We start from the raw sequence: 15,461 nt of genomic DNA on the forward strand, positions 1-15,461 counted from the left end.
GAATCGTGTCCGTAACTACGTCAAAAACCTAATTTGTAACCAAAAATTTGATAGCTGATGTTTTGACGTTTGGAGTCTGTCGTCTGCCGACACTGCTGATCAAAACTGTCAGTAGAGACCTCCTTAATTCCTAATCTACTGACAGCGCTACCCCTGCTCCTAGGAATGTTTCCGGCTCTCAGTTGGCCAGATTCCGTTCGTTGGTTCCATAACCAAGAAGTAACCAAATTTCGTAGCCATGTTTGTACGGGTAAATGAGTTTATTTTCTGATAGTGAGTGCAATTGGAAAAGTGCCGTGATCCTCAATTACCCTGGACTAAGGATTTTTTATCGTATCTGATTGTGAGTAATGGAGTTTAACAATCAATGTAATTATAGCATCGATTCCAACAATAACTTTCGATCACTTGAGACCTCGGAGGCAGCTCATGAAATTTCCGTTGCGCTATATTTTTACTCTCAAACATCTTGTGCCAGGGCTTCTGTAACAACCGGAGAAAATCAATATCTTGTGATTTTTTACTGCTAAGAAATGCGAATAACGTCTTTTCGTGAACCGAGTATGGTTTGACCAGTTTTAATCTTTTCCACAGCTCAAAATAATTTTCTATAGGGCGGATTTCCAAACTATTTTTTGGCTATAAACCATTGTGATTCTTTTTACTATCGATACTTGTCATTCATAAAATTTGAATCGAAATCCTTTGAAAAGGAAAATTGATTTCGATCATTTGAAACATGATTGCTGTTGTTCGACAATTCAACATCAATTTCTGAATCTTTCATGCAAATCATTCCCGAAATTGTTCCCAGTATATTTAATAACTATTCTCATCAAGAACTTGGATGAGTAGTTCTCATGTAATTTTAATGTTATAGAATCATCGGCTGCTGAGGTGTTGCTATTTTCTAATTTTTAATTATTTTGATTTAGTTCACAAGCAGTAACGAGGCAGCTTAGCGCCAATACTGCTATAAATATTAGGCTATGACTATCATTTCATACAAATGATTGAAATTTTTAATCTTATCTCAACGACACATAATCTTTTTGAATTTTTCATGTCATGTTTGTAATATTTAAGATAATTACTGTTTTGGATCACGCTATTTGACAATAATTTTGTGTTAAAATACCCATTAGCCCTTTATACCATTGCAATTACGGCAAAGTAATATAAGATTCCTTGCATTGGATTACCAGTGTGGTTAGTTGTTGAATTCGTGCGACAACTGGCGCCGAGCATTTAAGAATACTCATAAATATTTCATTCAATGGACAGTCAGTTATCTAACTGAATGTGTATGTTGAAATCAAATCTGCTGAAAGCAATAATCACATTTGATTACAACTAGTCCGGATCTTCATTTGTAAAAGATTTCTCAATTTTATTAATGTAATGGTCAAATTCAGATTCAGCACCCTTGCCAATGTTCCACATAGTGTATTTTTAGCTCTCCAAAGTTAAATATTGGGACAAAAGTCTGTTCCCACAGAAAATTGAAAATGGAATTATCCCATATGCATTTGACTTGCATGTTTGTGATCACTCATTTGTTAGCCAAGGTAATTTTCTATGGACGACAAAAAATCTATGATATAGTTAGTAGTCTCAAGTTGTTAGCTTATAGATTGATGTTGAGAAATCACAAAAACAAAGCAAATTACATGCGGAGCCTCATTTCTAATGTGTATACTGTGAATATAATCCACTCATCATGAATTGTATTGATGAGCAATCAATGACATCTGCCTGAATTATATTAGTACCTTTGAATTGAAGTTTAGTGAAAACTTCAAGTGGTTTATCTACTATTTTACATTTCTTAAAATTTCCGTTCAAATGGTATTTGGATAAAGAAATTTAGTTCCAAAATAAGGTTTCCTCGTACAAGCAAGTATGCTAGTTAGATGGTTTTGAGTGGACTTTATTAATAAAATATTGATTGATAAAGATTTGCTCGAATGCAGATCTTTTACTGTTAAATATCCACTTTTATTCAACAGAAATTCCTTGTTCATAAAATATGTACATTCTCTGACTCTCACATGTGTTTTAATTTCTCCTACACATAATTTCTGTGATTTCATAACGAACATTTTCTCCTACCATAAAACAGTGTCCAAATGGCAACTGCAGTATAAAAGTCGTCATGCGTTAGCAAGTTTGCAAAGCAATTGCAAGAAAAGCGATTCCAAAATGCAAAATTGGAATGCATGGCAAGTGCAGGCTGGGACAGTAACAACACCCATGCCTCCGACACCAGCTGGCCTTACTGCCCCAGGAGCAGACCCTATGGCTATGATGCAGTCCTACATGCAATATTACAATCAGCCAGTGAGTACATTACTTTGTTGACTTATTGTTCTTGAATCTTGATGTACTTACTTCTCCTTATGTCGATACTAATTGTCAGCCATCTGACAAAACAACTTCTAAAGCTGTAGTTTGATTCAAATGTTCAAAGCTTTATAGTTTCCTTTTTTTCTGATTTTATGTTAATTATCAACAAATTGTATTTGATTGGTAAATTTTAATCAGGCGCCGAACGGTTACACGGCTGAACAATGGGCTGCTGCTCAGCAACAAAATTGGGCTCAGTGGCAACAATGGCTACAGCAATTTCAACAGTGGCAAGCACAATATGGAGAAAAGGTACAACTCATTGCTTAAAACCTGTTATCTATGAATATTTTTCATTTATGAATGTCAATCTAGGAGAAACCGGTGATCTGCCTGGTCGGTACTTGATTAGCCATCTCTGTCACCACATTTCTTAAGATTCTTTAGCATAAACTGCATGATTGCACTAGCATTTATACTACTAGTGGTTACTTTATCTTTGTTGCCATGGCATAATCTTGACCTTGATTCCAAATTTTACCTTGTTTTCATTCATTTCATCTTGATATTAATTACATACATTAAGTGGGAGTTACTAGTATGAAAATTATATCTGTATTCATAATCCGTGGTAATGAAAATATCGCCTTTTTCCTTTTTTTTCCAAGTTGCAATCTTCTACTCAAAAATCCTTTTTTTTCTTTTGTTCTTCTCCTTTGAAAACCTCAGTCTCTATTGTGGGAGCATCATTTCAATACCAATATATTGCTAAAATCTATAGTACCTGAGAAATTCTTTATTCTGTGTTTCAGTATCAAGAGACAATAAAGCAGTTATCAGCACAGGGTTTGAGTTTGCCAAATGTAACTCAAGCACCGCCATTGCCAAGTTCTCAGCCTCCTCCACCTCTTCCAAAGGAAGAAAATACAAAACCTCCGCTACCCCCGGATAGTAATAATCCTTATCAATATGCAAATATGCCTCCACCTCATCAAAACAACCTCCCGTTGTTTCCGGCTAAATCAGAGAGCGCTGGTTACAATCTTAATAGTTCTGCAACTTATTCTCAAGCACCACCTCTACCTCCAGGACGACCACCTCCACCAAGCCCAAACTCCCAAGAGCCCCTGATTGTTAATATATTGGGTGAAAAACGAGTTAAGAATGAACCAATTGATTTCGGTAGTGCTAAAAAATTGAAAGTTGAAGACGAAGAGCTAACTGAGGCAGAGAAAACATTTGATGCTCAGTTTAAACAATGGGAAGAACAGTTTAACAAATGGAAACAGCAAAATGCTAACCATCCTGACAAGGTAAGTGATTGATTTTCATCTATTAGTTCTTTGTAATCTAATCATTGAGAATCTAACTATCCATTATGTAATATTAATTCTGATACAATAAAGGAAAATCTATTTCAATGCAATTTGCGATTTATTCAATGAGTGATGCATTTCCAGACACAATACAAGCAGTATGAAGCAAAATGGACATCGTGGCGTGAGAAACTCATTGAGCGTCGGGAACAAATGCGTAAAAAACGTGAACAACAGAAACAAGTAACAAAGCTCGATTCTGAAAAGGATAAGAATATTCCTGGGGGAGACAAAATATTGAACATTTTATCAAGCACTGAGAACCAAGGCTTGCTCAATAATTTGCTTGGAATTGGAAAAACTTTGGGCTTAACTGGTAAACAAGATTCTGGAGGTCCTTCGAAATTATTGGGTAATAATGGCACAGCAGTGGGAATCTCAAATACATTTCAGCCGGCTGGAATGGTTGCTCCTACAATGACAAATGATATGACACAAGCAGCTTGGGCCGCACAGCAATGGGCTGCTCAATACAATGCTGCTAATATGGGAGCACCAAATTACAGCAATTTTCAGAATGTACTTGGACCTGCACAGCTACCTATTTCGGGCCAAGCACCTGGGAATGGGAATAATTTTTCTCAGCCACCTCCAAATATGTCTGCCCCTGGCGTGAACTTTTCACAGCCACCACCAGGATTTCGGGAAATCGATTCAAGACATATGACAAGCTCTGGAATGAATCAAGATCAGCGCAATATGCATGAAAAGCCTCCGCCATTGTTTGGACCGGATGTGGACAAAAGAGATGGTTTCGGTAGCAGTCAACAATTGTCTCAAGGAGTAGATCACTTTGCATCAAAGAATAATCGTCCTGATAGCCAGCATTTCAATTTGATGGAACGTGAGCTGCCAGGCAATGAATTTCCATCAAGAATCAACCAGTTTGGACGGGAGCCACAAAAAAATGAATTTGCGCCAGGTTATCGTGGAGGAGGTAATCAATTTGGATCTGATAACGAACGGTTTCAGCAGACAAGTGACCGATTCAAAGCTAGCCGACAAGGGGGTGAATTTGGATCCAATGACTGTGATGACCCAACTAAATCATTTAAATTGGACAATAATTCATTTGCTCCTAGAAACGACCGTTTTCGACAAGAAAATGATCACTTTGGAAACGTTGAAACAAGAGATTCTGGAAACAACCGTTTCCCTAGAGACCCTGACAGTTTCACTCCACGTAATGATAGATTCCGAAACAATGACCGAGGTGCTTTGGGAATTAACCGAACTGGACGTGACGGTGGTATCTTTGGTCCAGGAATTGACCGTTTGGAAAATAACGACCGTCTTGGACCAGACATTGATCGCTTCTCATCGACTAATGATCGATTTGGATCCAATTCAATGAATGAACAGTTTGGTCCTGGATCTCAAGATAGATTTGGAATGGATCGCTTTGGAACCGGCAACAATCGGCTTGGCTCCAGTCAATCTGGATCACTTAATGATCGCTTAGGTCCGGGAAATGAGAGATTTGAGTCTGCGAGTAGTCTTTTCGAATCTGGAAAAAAAAAAGACAATTTCATGAACAATCACAATTGTAATAATGAAAGTTTTGGTGGAGGTGGAGAACGGTATGGTAAAAATGATCGATTAGATCAAAATATTCCTGATTTTTTCGAATCAAAGGATCTCGGTTATGCCGCTGATAATCATCGTGAAAATTTTGGAGATAGCTCTCGAGGAATGAACAGAAACGTTAGAGCATTTCAACCTCCTGATAGTATTGCGCCAGAACTTAGAAAGCTCATGGAAAAGCGTAGGGCTGCTATGGATGTTTTCAAGCCCAGAGATGATATGTTCAATCCCGTCAAGCAGGACAATATAGGATCATTGAGTGAGAGTTTCAAAAAGATAACTGGGGAGTCACCATATTCATCAAGAAATCCTAGCGAATCAGGACCCAAAGGACTTTTTGGAATGGGACCCAGGGGACTGGATCAATTTATGTCTCGTGGACCTGATTTTGGTCCTAAAGGTTTGGGCCCACTTCATGGTAGTAGTCATTTCAATGAGCAGTCTCACAGAGGTATGGATTTTGGAGGGTTTGGAGGTTCCGGACCAGATATATTCAGAACAAGAGGAGAATTCTGTGGCTCTCGAAACGAATTTGGGCCTTCAAGAGGGCAAGGAAATTTTGCCAATCGTGGGCGGGGTGATTTTAAACCTGGAACTGAAGATGGTCCACCAGTATTAGATCAACCAGTTGACTTACCTTTGAGGAATAGAGATGGATCTAATTTAACAGAGTCTCCAGTCATTGACAGTCGGGGTGTAATTGGATCGAAAATCGAATCACCGCAACCATTTAATGTACCAAATCAATTCGAACATAAAGAGGGTATACCATCTAAAGATCTAATGCTCAAATCTGATGAATCCTTGAATGAGGTCTTACCACTCGAAAAACCACCTTGGCTAGATACGAAGTTCTCTGAACAGAATTCAAATGACAAAGTTGATGGGGTGAAAAATAATACCACGTTACAGGATGACAATTCCACCATCATATTAGAAAAATCTAAAAACACAACAACTGTTGCATCAGCTGAGGAGTCCATTTCCACCGACAATGATCAGAAAAATAGTAACGAGAATCAGAATCAAACAATCGAAACAGACAAACCTGGGTTACCGCTTAATAACGTGTCTAACCGTGATGGAAGAGACAAAAATGCTCTTCCATTCATGGGTGAAAATGACCCAAAACCTGAAGATTTGAATATGGAACCTCCGCCAGAACTTCCTAATTTGGGACCGATGAAAGAGACACCTAATATGCCCGCATTCACTTCGAATTTACAAAGTGGCGAGGCCACCTACAACACGTCAAGCCCAATACCACCTCTGATGGCACGAGGTGGACCGAATTCCCCATTCTTCAATAGTCCTCATGGGCCAGCAAGGCCCGGATTTTCTAGCGTGGATCAGTTCAGAGCCAGAGCACCCAATATGAATATGAAAGCTTTAAATGACAGACAATTTGAGCCGGGAGATTCATTTGGTCCTAGAGGCCAACAATTCGGTCCACGAGGAGCAAATGAAGGCCCATTTGGCCCCAGAGGGATTAACGAAGTTATTTTTGGTACAAGAGAACCTCTGCAATCCGGTTCCACAGGAATGCAAGATAATAATTTCAATACATTTAATCAACGTGTTCCAAATGACGGCTTACTCGGAGTTCGGCCTAATGACGAGCAATATGGTCCAATGGGACGTGGCTTCCGGGGACCAAGAGGATCTAACGGTGGACAGTTTGGTCTCAGATCACCAAACCAACCCCCGTTTTCATTACTAAGTCGCCCCAATGAAGGGCAATGTATGCCCCGACGACCAAATGAAGGTATTCATGGCCAGGGTCCTAACGAAGAACAAAAACCAGCAATTCCATCTCTTTTGGGTCTACAATTTGATAAGCAACCAAAATTCGACTCCACACATGCACCTGGGAACATGCCAAAGCACGGAAATCCGAACTTCATGTTTGGTAGGCCCGAAACGAATGAAAACGAGACTGTTAACAGTGGGCGACCGATTGGAGTTGGCGGGCTTGATCATGCTTCATCGTTTCAAATAGATCAAAGATCGCAATTTGGTTCAGGTATGCCATTCTCGCATAGTAGGATGGCAAGTCCAGACCAAAGAGCACCATTTGTGCATGGCATTACGGAACAAAGGTCACAATTTGAAAAAGATGATCTAAATGACGCAAGACCAAGATCACCTTTTACACACGACGAATTCAGACCACTCATTCGTCAAGGTAGACCTAACGTGAATTCACCACATCCCCCCGGGGGGCTAGAGCAGAGATCATCTTTCATGCAGACTGGGCCGAGAGCTTTCGACAGGAATTCTCCTTTGGCACAAGGTCCTATCGGAAACTTTGAACCAAGAATAGAGCCAAACTTCATTGAACAACGACCTCCATTCGTTCCGCCAGGAAGTCAAGAGAACTTTGGTCAGAGAATAGCTCGTCGCCGTGAGCAGAGATCAGAGTTTGATTCTAATTTAAGGGGACGCGATCAGCGGTCCCCGTTCTCTGACAGTAGGAAGGGAACGAATGATTCCTTAGGAGACTCAAGCGATGATAATGTACAATTTGAGTCTGGATATTACGATAGATCTCGTGATAATCGATCTGGCGAAAGACGAAGACCACAAAGAAGTTCTGTTCCGGACGAATTTTGTGTTGGAAAGCAACAGCAGTTCAATTATAACCATCGTGGTAGTGGGATGGAGAAGCCTGTCAGTGAAATATTTCCCGGTAAAGTAATCGATTATGGACATGCAACTAAAGTTGTAGTACATGAGTATATAACTCCGGCTCAGACGTTCGATTATGGTCATGGTAATTTGAAACCTGTCGTTCCTGAACACGAGACAGTGCCCCAACGCGACTTCAGACTGTGGGAAGAAACGGAGCAAAATTTGAAAGAGTTTGACGATAAGCTGTGGTCATACAAGCCCAACCACGATCGGCAAACTTGCTCCAAACCAACTGAAATATTCAAGTTTGAGAGATCAAATTCAAAAGAATGTGAGTGGCCACGAATAGAACGCAAGCCTTTTGAACACGGAGAGCGAAGACCGATTGATAAAGATGGGAAAAGTAGAAAGGATCGAGACATCAGGGAAGAGCGTAAGGAACGAGAACGTGATAAAGAACGAGTACGTGATGACAAAGAGCATGAATATTCGCATGATCAAGATCGGAGCGCAATCGAAACAGGATCAAGATGTTCACAGAAAGAAGGAAGCGATAATAGAGGTAATCCAGTTTGATGTTTGTATGTAATGATACCTATGAAGTGTCTATTAAGTTGCAACTTTTCATAGTTTTTGTATTATTTTATAAAAATTCAATTGCTTTCAGACTGAACGTTATTATACTTCTTTTTTTCTTCGCATTACACTGTATGATGTGTGGATAATTTATCGTGCTCAGCTAGCCCTCAATGTTCTTTAAAAGTAAACATGTATTTTGCAGATGAAAACTTTTTCAAATAAAGCTGGGGTAGTGTTGTAGGATGCAATATAATGGCAGTTGATTTGTGACATGATAATTGTTTGTGGAGCAAGTTTTTTTTGTGCATTATATCTACAACAAACTTTTTTCACCTTGCCTAATTTATTCTCTTGTCCCAAATATAGATATATATCGGGGCAGAGGTGACAGGAGTGATAAAATCAAAACGGAGCAAAATAAAGAATTCAGCAGAGACGATGACAGGTAATTTGATGATCTAACGGGAAATGTAAATTTTTATGATGAGAGGCGATCAATTTTTTTCAATGATTTGTCATCAAACTTATCCGACCAATAATCCCACAGTTTTGGGTACTGCAATATGCATACAGATGCAATGACTTTGTTCGCCGTGGGATTATGAAATTTTCATTTATTAAACATACATTTCTACTTGATAATTTTAAGATATAAAGATTACATTGGCACACGTTACAATTAAGATGTGTAAGCCCAATATTATTTCAAAACTTATGAATTTTGATAGATCTAAGGGCAACGTAAGTCGACAGGAGAACCCGATTAAAAGCAACGCTAATAGTTCTTCTCAGGAATCCAGGTATGCAGCTTCCAGTTTTCATAATATTTTTAGTAACGATTATATAACTATACCATTATTGGGATTCATGAAGCCCAATGATCCCAGATCATTTATTATCATGATTCTAGTCATATCACATATTCATTCGGTTGATCGATCACAATATTTCAAATTCTTAAACATGCCGAAAGATTTTTTGAATCTGCCATGTTGAGATTCCTTGTAATTTAAGTAGTATATAAAGACCTATTAATTGTGATGTGATGAATAAGTTATGCGCGCTCAGAAAATACGTAATACCTTGACAAAATCACGGTCACTGTACTATTTGGAATAATCTTATGCTCTATTTTGATATGAGTAGAGCAGTTTTTTCACGCCAATGAAGTGATGATAAGCGTCATCGCCTTGTCTTAAGCCTAATGTTCAAAATGTACAGATCTGCATTCATATTTGCCCTTTGGTATTTATAGCCAGTATGGCACGTTATGTGTTCGTGTAGCAAGTAAAGTAGCGTGTTTATTGAGGTTGCCCAATTAAAACGAATATTTTTTTGTTTGCGTCTTCTATGAAAATATTTTAGCTCAACGTGTTGCAAGAGCGTTTTCCAAAGATCATCTCGAAAAAAACTTATACGGGTATCGTTCAAGATTTTTAGAAGCTTCCAAAATTGTAAAAAATTGATTTTTTCTCCTTTCTTAATCTTGTTTCTCATCATCCCATCATTTTATACGTTAACATTGAGATGGAAATTCTAAAGATTTCGAGTCGATATTTTGATTACTAAAAGTCGATATAAATTTTTAACTAGTTGAAAAAATTTGAAGCGACTTTCAGGAATGAAAATATCGACTTGAAGTTTTCAGAATCTCCATATCATTTGCAACCTAGAGAATGTTGGAATGACAAGAAGAAAGATTGAGAAAGGAGAAGAAATCAATTTTTCACAATTTTGGAAGCATTTAAAAATGTTGAATGACCCCTAATAAGTGTTTTTCGAGCTGATCTTTGGAGAACGGTCTTGAAACATGTTGAACTAGAATATTTTCAAAAGAGACGCAAACAAAAAAATATTCGTTTTCATTGGGCCACCCTTGTGTTCACACGCAAAATTATTACTGAAGAGGGATAAAAATGCCACTGGTATTGTGCAATTTTGACCCTGGCGAGGTTGATGTTATTGATGTAAGTGTATTCTCCTTTTTGTTATTAGGAGTACACTGTTCCTATTGCGGGAATGTTCACTCAAATCCGATACCAGTCGAACTTTCCTAGATTTTGTTGAGATTTATTTTTAACTACCGTTTGACACGGGAATATTCTTCCGAAATAATTGGATTGAATTATTTCGTAAGTGCCTCTATTTGTAGAAATAGCTCACGTCGTCCGCCACTATGCTAGTGTGCAATTGTGAATGTCCGTACCGTACCTTTACATATGACAATGAAAAATTTTTACCCTCATGCCGAAAATAACCGCTTCGGTTTATATTCATAGTTTTAAGTATTATGGAACAAATTCAAATTGCAAATGAAGAAATGTTGTATACTCGTTCTTGTAAACATCCCTTGCCTGATACAAGTTTGTAGAAATGGCATTTGCTATTCTACAAATCACTACTGGTCTCTGAATACATATTTTTCTTCTGTTTGTCATAGAAAGGGTTTAATATAATACGCATATTAATTATTTTCATATATTCGCGAATGGCTCATGAATTTCGGTACAGTTTCTGATTGATTGTTCCGTCTTGTTACAGTTCCTCTGAGGTCAAAAATGATGCTCCAGAGACAGTATCGAAGAAAATGGAGCTGCCAAGAATGCCAAACTACACCATGGTTGACGATATTTTATCCCAGCCTGGACGTCAAACTAGACCACCAAAAATAGTGATTATTTTGAGGGGTCCGCCGGGTAGTGGAAAATCGTTTGTCGCAAAACTTATCAAGGTACCATAGATAGAATAGAATTCTGCACCAGGCTAGTGTGATACAAATCTACGTTTATTATTTATGATCTGGTTTTTTAAGGACAAAGAAGTTGAGCAAGGAGGTTCAGCTCCAAGGATTCTGAGCCTTGATGACTATTTTCTCATTGAAAAAGAAAAAGAAACTAAGGATGACAATGGCAAGAAGATAGTTACAAAGGTATGTAATGTATATTTTCTATGGTGTATGTATAATATTTTCTACTTAGCTATCCAACCATTACTCCAATATTTGCAGGAAATCGTTTACGAGTATGAAGAGGCAATGGAACAAAGCTACCAAATATCTCTGGTCAAAGCATTTAAAAAGAACATAACTGACGGTTATTTCAATTTTATTATTCTTGATTGTATCAACGAAAAAATTTCCGATTATGAAGAGATGTGGAGTTTTGCTAAGACTAAAGGATTTCAAGTACGTAATTTGTAGTTTAATCGAAATAAATCCACTATTAGTCACCTAATAGGAAGGAACACATATCGCATAAACTATTGATAAAAAAAGTTCGAGGTGAATAATGCGAATATAATATCAATACAATCGGTCAGGTTTACGTGTGTGAAATGGAAATGGACGTACACATTTGCATGAAAAGGAACATTCACAATCGTACTGAAGAAGAAATCAACAAAATCGTCGACTACTTCGAACCAACGCCGAGTCATCATTTGAAATTGGATGTTAATGCAATGCTCCAAGAAGAAGCAATTGATGAGGTTTGTTTCACATATTTCATGCAAATGCTTCATCTGAGACTTACAAATGATATCAATTTATTTTTCAATTGCTTGAGTACCTGAATTCACAATCTACATGATTTACAGGTTCATATGGAAGATAGTCAACAGTCTTCTGAAGAAACAGTTGCGCAGGCAAATGAAGACAGTCAAGATAGTCAAGATGACAAATTGGTGAGTTATAACTCGATGAAACCATCGAAGTTACTGCTCAAATTCGCCTTCGAGTATGGGTTACAAATTTCTGTGCTGATTTTATTTGGTTATTCACTTTTTATTTCTGTCTCATTTATCACCTGTAGGGAGTTAGCAAGTGGGAACGAATGGACGCCGATGATAAGTTAGGTGAGTGTGATTGATCATTTCCTAATTTACTTGGTTGATTTGCTTTTTATTAATGAATTTGAAATTATTAAGCATAGTATTTGGCCTATTTTGATGTCAAATTCCAATAGCACACTTAATAGTGTCGTTAGTTGTAAGTGAATACCATTTCTAGTTTTAAAGTTTATCAATCATTAGACATGATTCTCTGTCGCACGTACGGTCTTACCTGAAATGTTGTCACCTGGTTAATTGATTTTTGTTACAGATCGGTTAGATGGCTTAGCAAAAAAAAAGACTGAAAGCGGTCCTCAAACAATGGAAGATTTTTTACAAGTGCCTGATTACTACGATATGGAAGATACATCAGGAAAGAAGAGAGTAGGTTCCATAAACTTTGAAACAACTTAAGTTCATATAAAATGTGGTACATATATTGATTTTATTATGCATACCTATATCTTGTAATATAGGTGCGATGGGCCGATTTGGAAGAACACAAGGAACAAGAAAAAATGCGAGCGGTTGGATTTGTGGTAGGTCATACTAATTGGGACCGAATGATGGACCCGACTAAAGGGCAGAGCGCACTTACTCGAACAAAATACATATGACCCAAGTTTATACCCAGAGTATCCAGACAAAACTTTTGAAGCAATAGTGTTTATATCTAGAAAAATAAGTTTGGAATCAAGTATTTATATATGTATATATATGTGGATATCTGTTTACACACACCATACACGCACATATATATAGATATATATGTATATGTATGTTTACTCAGTAAAGTAATGATGAAAGTACGACTAACCGTAACAGTAATAGTAATGATAAATCATTATTACAAAAGGTAGCATTGAAAATAGTTCACATATGTCAAAGCAATGACATCAGCTGTTCCGCCAGTAGGATAACCGATGCGATGATTTTTGCTATCACTCACGTATAAATTACATCAAAACATGGAGTTAATTCGCCTGATATTCCGCATTATTGTACGCAGTATATCCACATGAATGGTCGTTCTAAAGTCCCGTTCGCAGATAAATTCGAGCGCCGATTTACAATAGTCTGTACGGGGCTTGACAATGACGGGTTTGTACAGTGAAGTGGAGTTGGTCATTGCATATAGATGGACACCTGCACATAGAGTTTTGAATACTACTCTTAGCCGGGCAAATCTCTTAAATGTGACACCAAAGTCTCTGTGAAGGATTTGATGAAAACTTACGAGATGGTTTGTTTATTAAAAGTACCTTGGGTCGGATCAAGTTTTCAACATGTTACATGATGTTACAGGTAATTTTATGTGGTGAATGGGGCAAAAAAGGAAGCAAAAAGTGATATAAGGGCTGTTGTGTAATGACTGTGCGATTTGTAAATTCATTGCCGTTATTTTTATTTGGACGTAACATACACTTTACGCCATAAATATATTTGACTAATCATGTCATGTTATTACTAACTCTTTTTCAGTTTGTAAAATTATTTCCTTATTTGCCTGATAATTTGAGTATAAATTTATTCTCATGACCTAAACCCATAAATATTATCAATACATTACAGAGCCACTACACGGTGATTGTGTACGTGCTACATTGATTAACGAATATACAGATGTTCTGATTTAATAAACAATTAAAATCCAAATTGTGATAAGCATCATTTATCAATGTCACAGTTATGAAGCATATGCATAATATATCTACATTAACTAATTTCTTGGATTTGAAAATTTTGCATTTTTTCAACACGTGTACAGGTTTGTATAAAAGTGCACAACCGGTTTGCAGCATTATTGTTTAAAAAAGAAAAGTAAAATAAAGATGCATCTAACAATTAGTATAGCAATATGTCTGGAAGTGTTACAATAAATTATAATTACGTATACAAGTGTTGAAAAATACAACTACCACAGATATGTTATTCAATATATCTATGCAACTACTCTCCATTTCATTCAAATATTCGTGCCATTATATTGTCAGGCGTTGTTATTCTGACAGCTACATGACTCGCTCTCTTATGAACCCCTTTTTTCCGGTCTACTAATAAGGTAGATCTTAGAGTTCACGTTGAACTCTTAAATGTTGAAAACAATTTTTTTAATTTAATTTTTTTAATTTTATTATTCTATCGAGTTTTACTTGGAACAATTTGTAAACTTGTTTTTATCGGCACATACTTGCTAGCTGACATGGAATCGTCAGTGATGATTTTTGTTGGAGCTTCATCACCTCTAGCACTGGTAGATAAAGTTTGTTCACCATCACGAAAGAGAACAGTTGACACTGTTGCATTGTTGTTATCAAGTGATTGCTATAAAATGCACAAATTATGGTAACGCTCGGCCTTTTGTATCACTACTCTCTCTATGAATACGTAAATACCACTGTTTATTACCTGCATTACGTTTATGAGAAATAGAAAAGCGAGTAAAGTCAGTGCACTCAGGGCTGCCCCGCCACTACTACCCTTTCCTTTGTGACCTCTGAAAAATGCATTATTTTTATATCTCAGCAGTTTGGATGTATCTGTTTGCCTTTCGCATTATTTGCATACAACAATAAGCTCCACTAGCTAATGGGATTTATTTAAACTTCAAGGTACTTGAAACTCATTTTAATTTCACTCACATATTATACTTTCAGTATATTATATAATTTCATGAGAAACGCTTACCCGTGGCTCCAACCATGTTCATAATGTCCATAATCACCGGACCCTGAGTGATATCGATCCACAGATGGTGTTGAGCTTCCGCCAAAAGATCCAAAATTCAGCAGTGATTTGAAAGTCATCTTGAAGTAACAATAAATCAATCTAACAATAAATTACAATTATTCATCATTGTACACAAAAATCAGAAAATTTCAGTTACCTTCGAGTAACAATATTCCCAAAGTACAGTAGTGTCTTCAAGAGGAATTATAAAGCAACTGTTGTGAAACTCTTTGCTCGCAACGCTTTTGTTTCTAAAATTGTCATGGTTGATGCACCCTTAACGTTCACGCTTGTTAAATACTCCAGTACCATGAATTGCACAGAAGGTGCTTTTTTTCTTGGGACAAATAATTCAGCTTCCTAATTACTTGAGGGTTTAACAACCTT

General features: G+C 37.2%; 2 protein-coding genes across 4 annotated transcripts; one reads left to right on the forward strand and one right to left on the reverse strand.

Moving 5' to 3' along the window:
- Positions 1-177: 177 nt before the first annotated feature.
- Positions 178-14,000, forward strand: LOC105692453. Of its 2 annotated transcripts, XM_012411668.3 has the most exons (15): positions 183-343; positions 2,123-2,340; positions 2,545-2,658; positions 3,159-3,659; positions 3,807-8,499; positions 8,883-8,961; positions 9,245-9,316; positions 11,058-11,247; positions 11,329-11,445; positions 11,524-11,700; positions 11,835-12,002; positions 12,111-12,197; positions 12,326-12,368; positions 12,616-12,728; positions 12,821-14,000. In XM_012411668.3, exons 2-15 carry the CDS (start codon positions 2,203-2,205, stop codon positions 12,959-12,961), a joined length of 6,633 nt encoding a protein of 2,210 aa, XP_012267091.2. In that variant the 5' UTR covers positions 183-343; positions 2,123-2,202; the 3' UTR covers positions 12,962-14,000. The 2 variants fall into 2 exon arrangements, 1 of the variants encoding a protein (XP_012267091.2); XR_007278397.1 differs by lacking the exon at positions 12,326-12,368 and having other exon boundaries at positions 178-343; positions 12,821-12,853.
- A 483-nt stretch (positions 14,001-14,483) lies between these two features.
- On the reverse strand, positions 14,484-15,459 carry LOC110117389. 2 transcript variants are annotated; one of them, XM_048655642.1, is made up of 4 exons: positions 15,232-15,459; positions 15,033-15,151; positions 14,754-14,841; positions 14,484-14,669 (listed from the first exon to the last, which is right to left on the reverse strand). In XM_048655642.1, the coding sequence occupies exons 2-4, from the start codon at positions 15,149-15,151 to the stop codon at positions 14,484-14,486; spliced, it is 393 nt and encodes a 130-aa protein (XP_048511599.1). In that variant the 5' UTR covers positions 15,232-15,459. The 2 variants fall into 2 exon arrangements, with proteins under 2 accessions (XP_048511599.1, XP_020711763.2); XM_020856104.2 differs by having other exon boundaries at positions 15,033-15,173.
- Positions 15,460-15,461: the final 2 nt, after the last annotated feature.

Source organism: Athalia rosae, chromosome 1 (genome assembly GCF_917208135.1).
Source record: "Athalia rosae chromosome 1, iyAthRosa1.1, whole genome shotgun sequence".
Classification (NCBI taxonomy): domain Eukaryota; kingdom Metazoa; phylum Arthropoda; class Insecta; order Hymenoptera; family Athaliidae; genus Athalia; species Athalia rosae.

Excerpts from the sequence above, each read along its gene's own strand:
- LOC110117389 (XM_048655642.1), bottom strand. The coding sequence starts at position 15,151 with ATGACTTTCAAATCACTGCTGAATTTTGGATCTTTTGGCGGAAGCTCA. Across the intron at positions 14,842-15,032 it reads GAACATGGTTGGAGCCACGG|AGGTCACAAAGGAAAGGGTA; the intron begins GTAAGCGTTTCT and ends TGCATTTTTCAG. Across the intron at positions 14,670-14,753 it reads TTCTCATAAACGTAATGCAG|CAATCACTTGATAACAACAA; the intron begins GTAATAAACAGT and ends TGCATTTTATAG.
- LOC105692453 (XM_012411668.3), top strand. The coding sequence starts at position 2,203 with ATGCAAAATTGGAATGCATGGCAAGTGCAGGCTGGGACAGTAACAACA. Across the intron at positions 3,660-3,806 it reads ATGCTAACCATCCTGACAAG|ACACAATACAAGCAGTATGA; the intron begins GTAAGTGATTGA and ends ATGCATTTCCAG. Across the intron at positions 12,003-12,110 it reads AAGAAGAAGCAATTGATGAG|GTTCATATGGAAGATAGTCA; the intron begins GTTTGTTTCACA and ends CATGATTTACAG.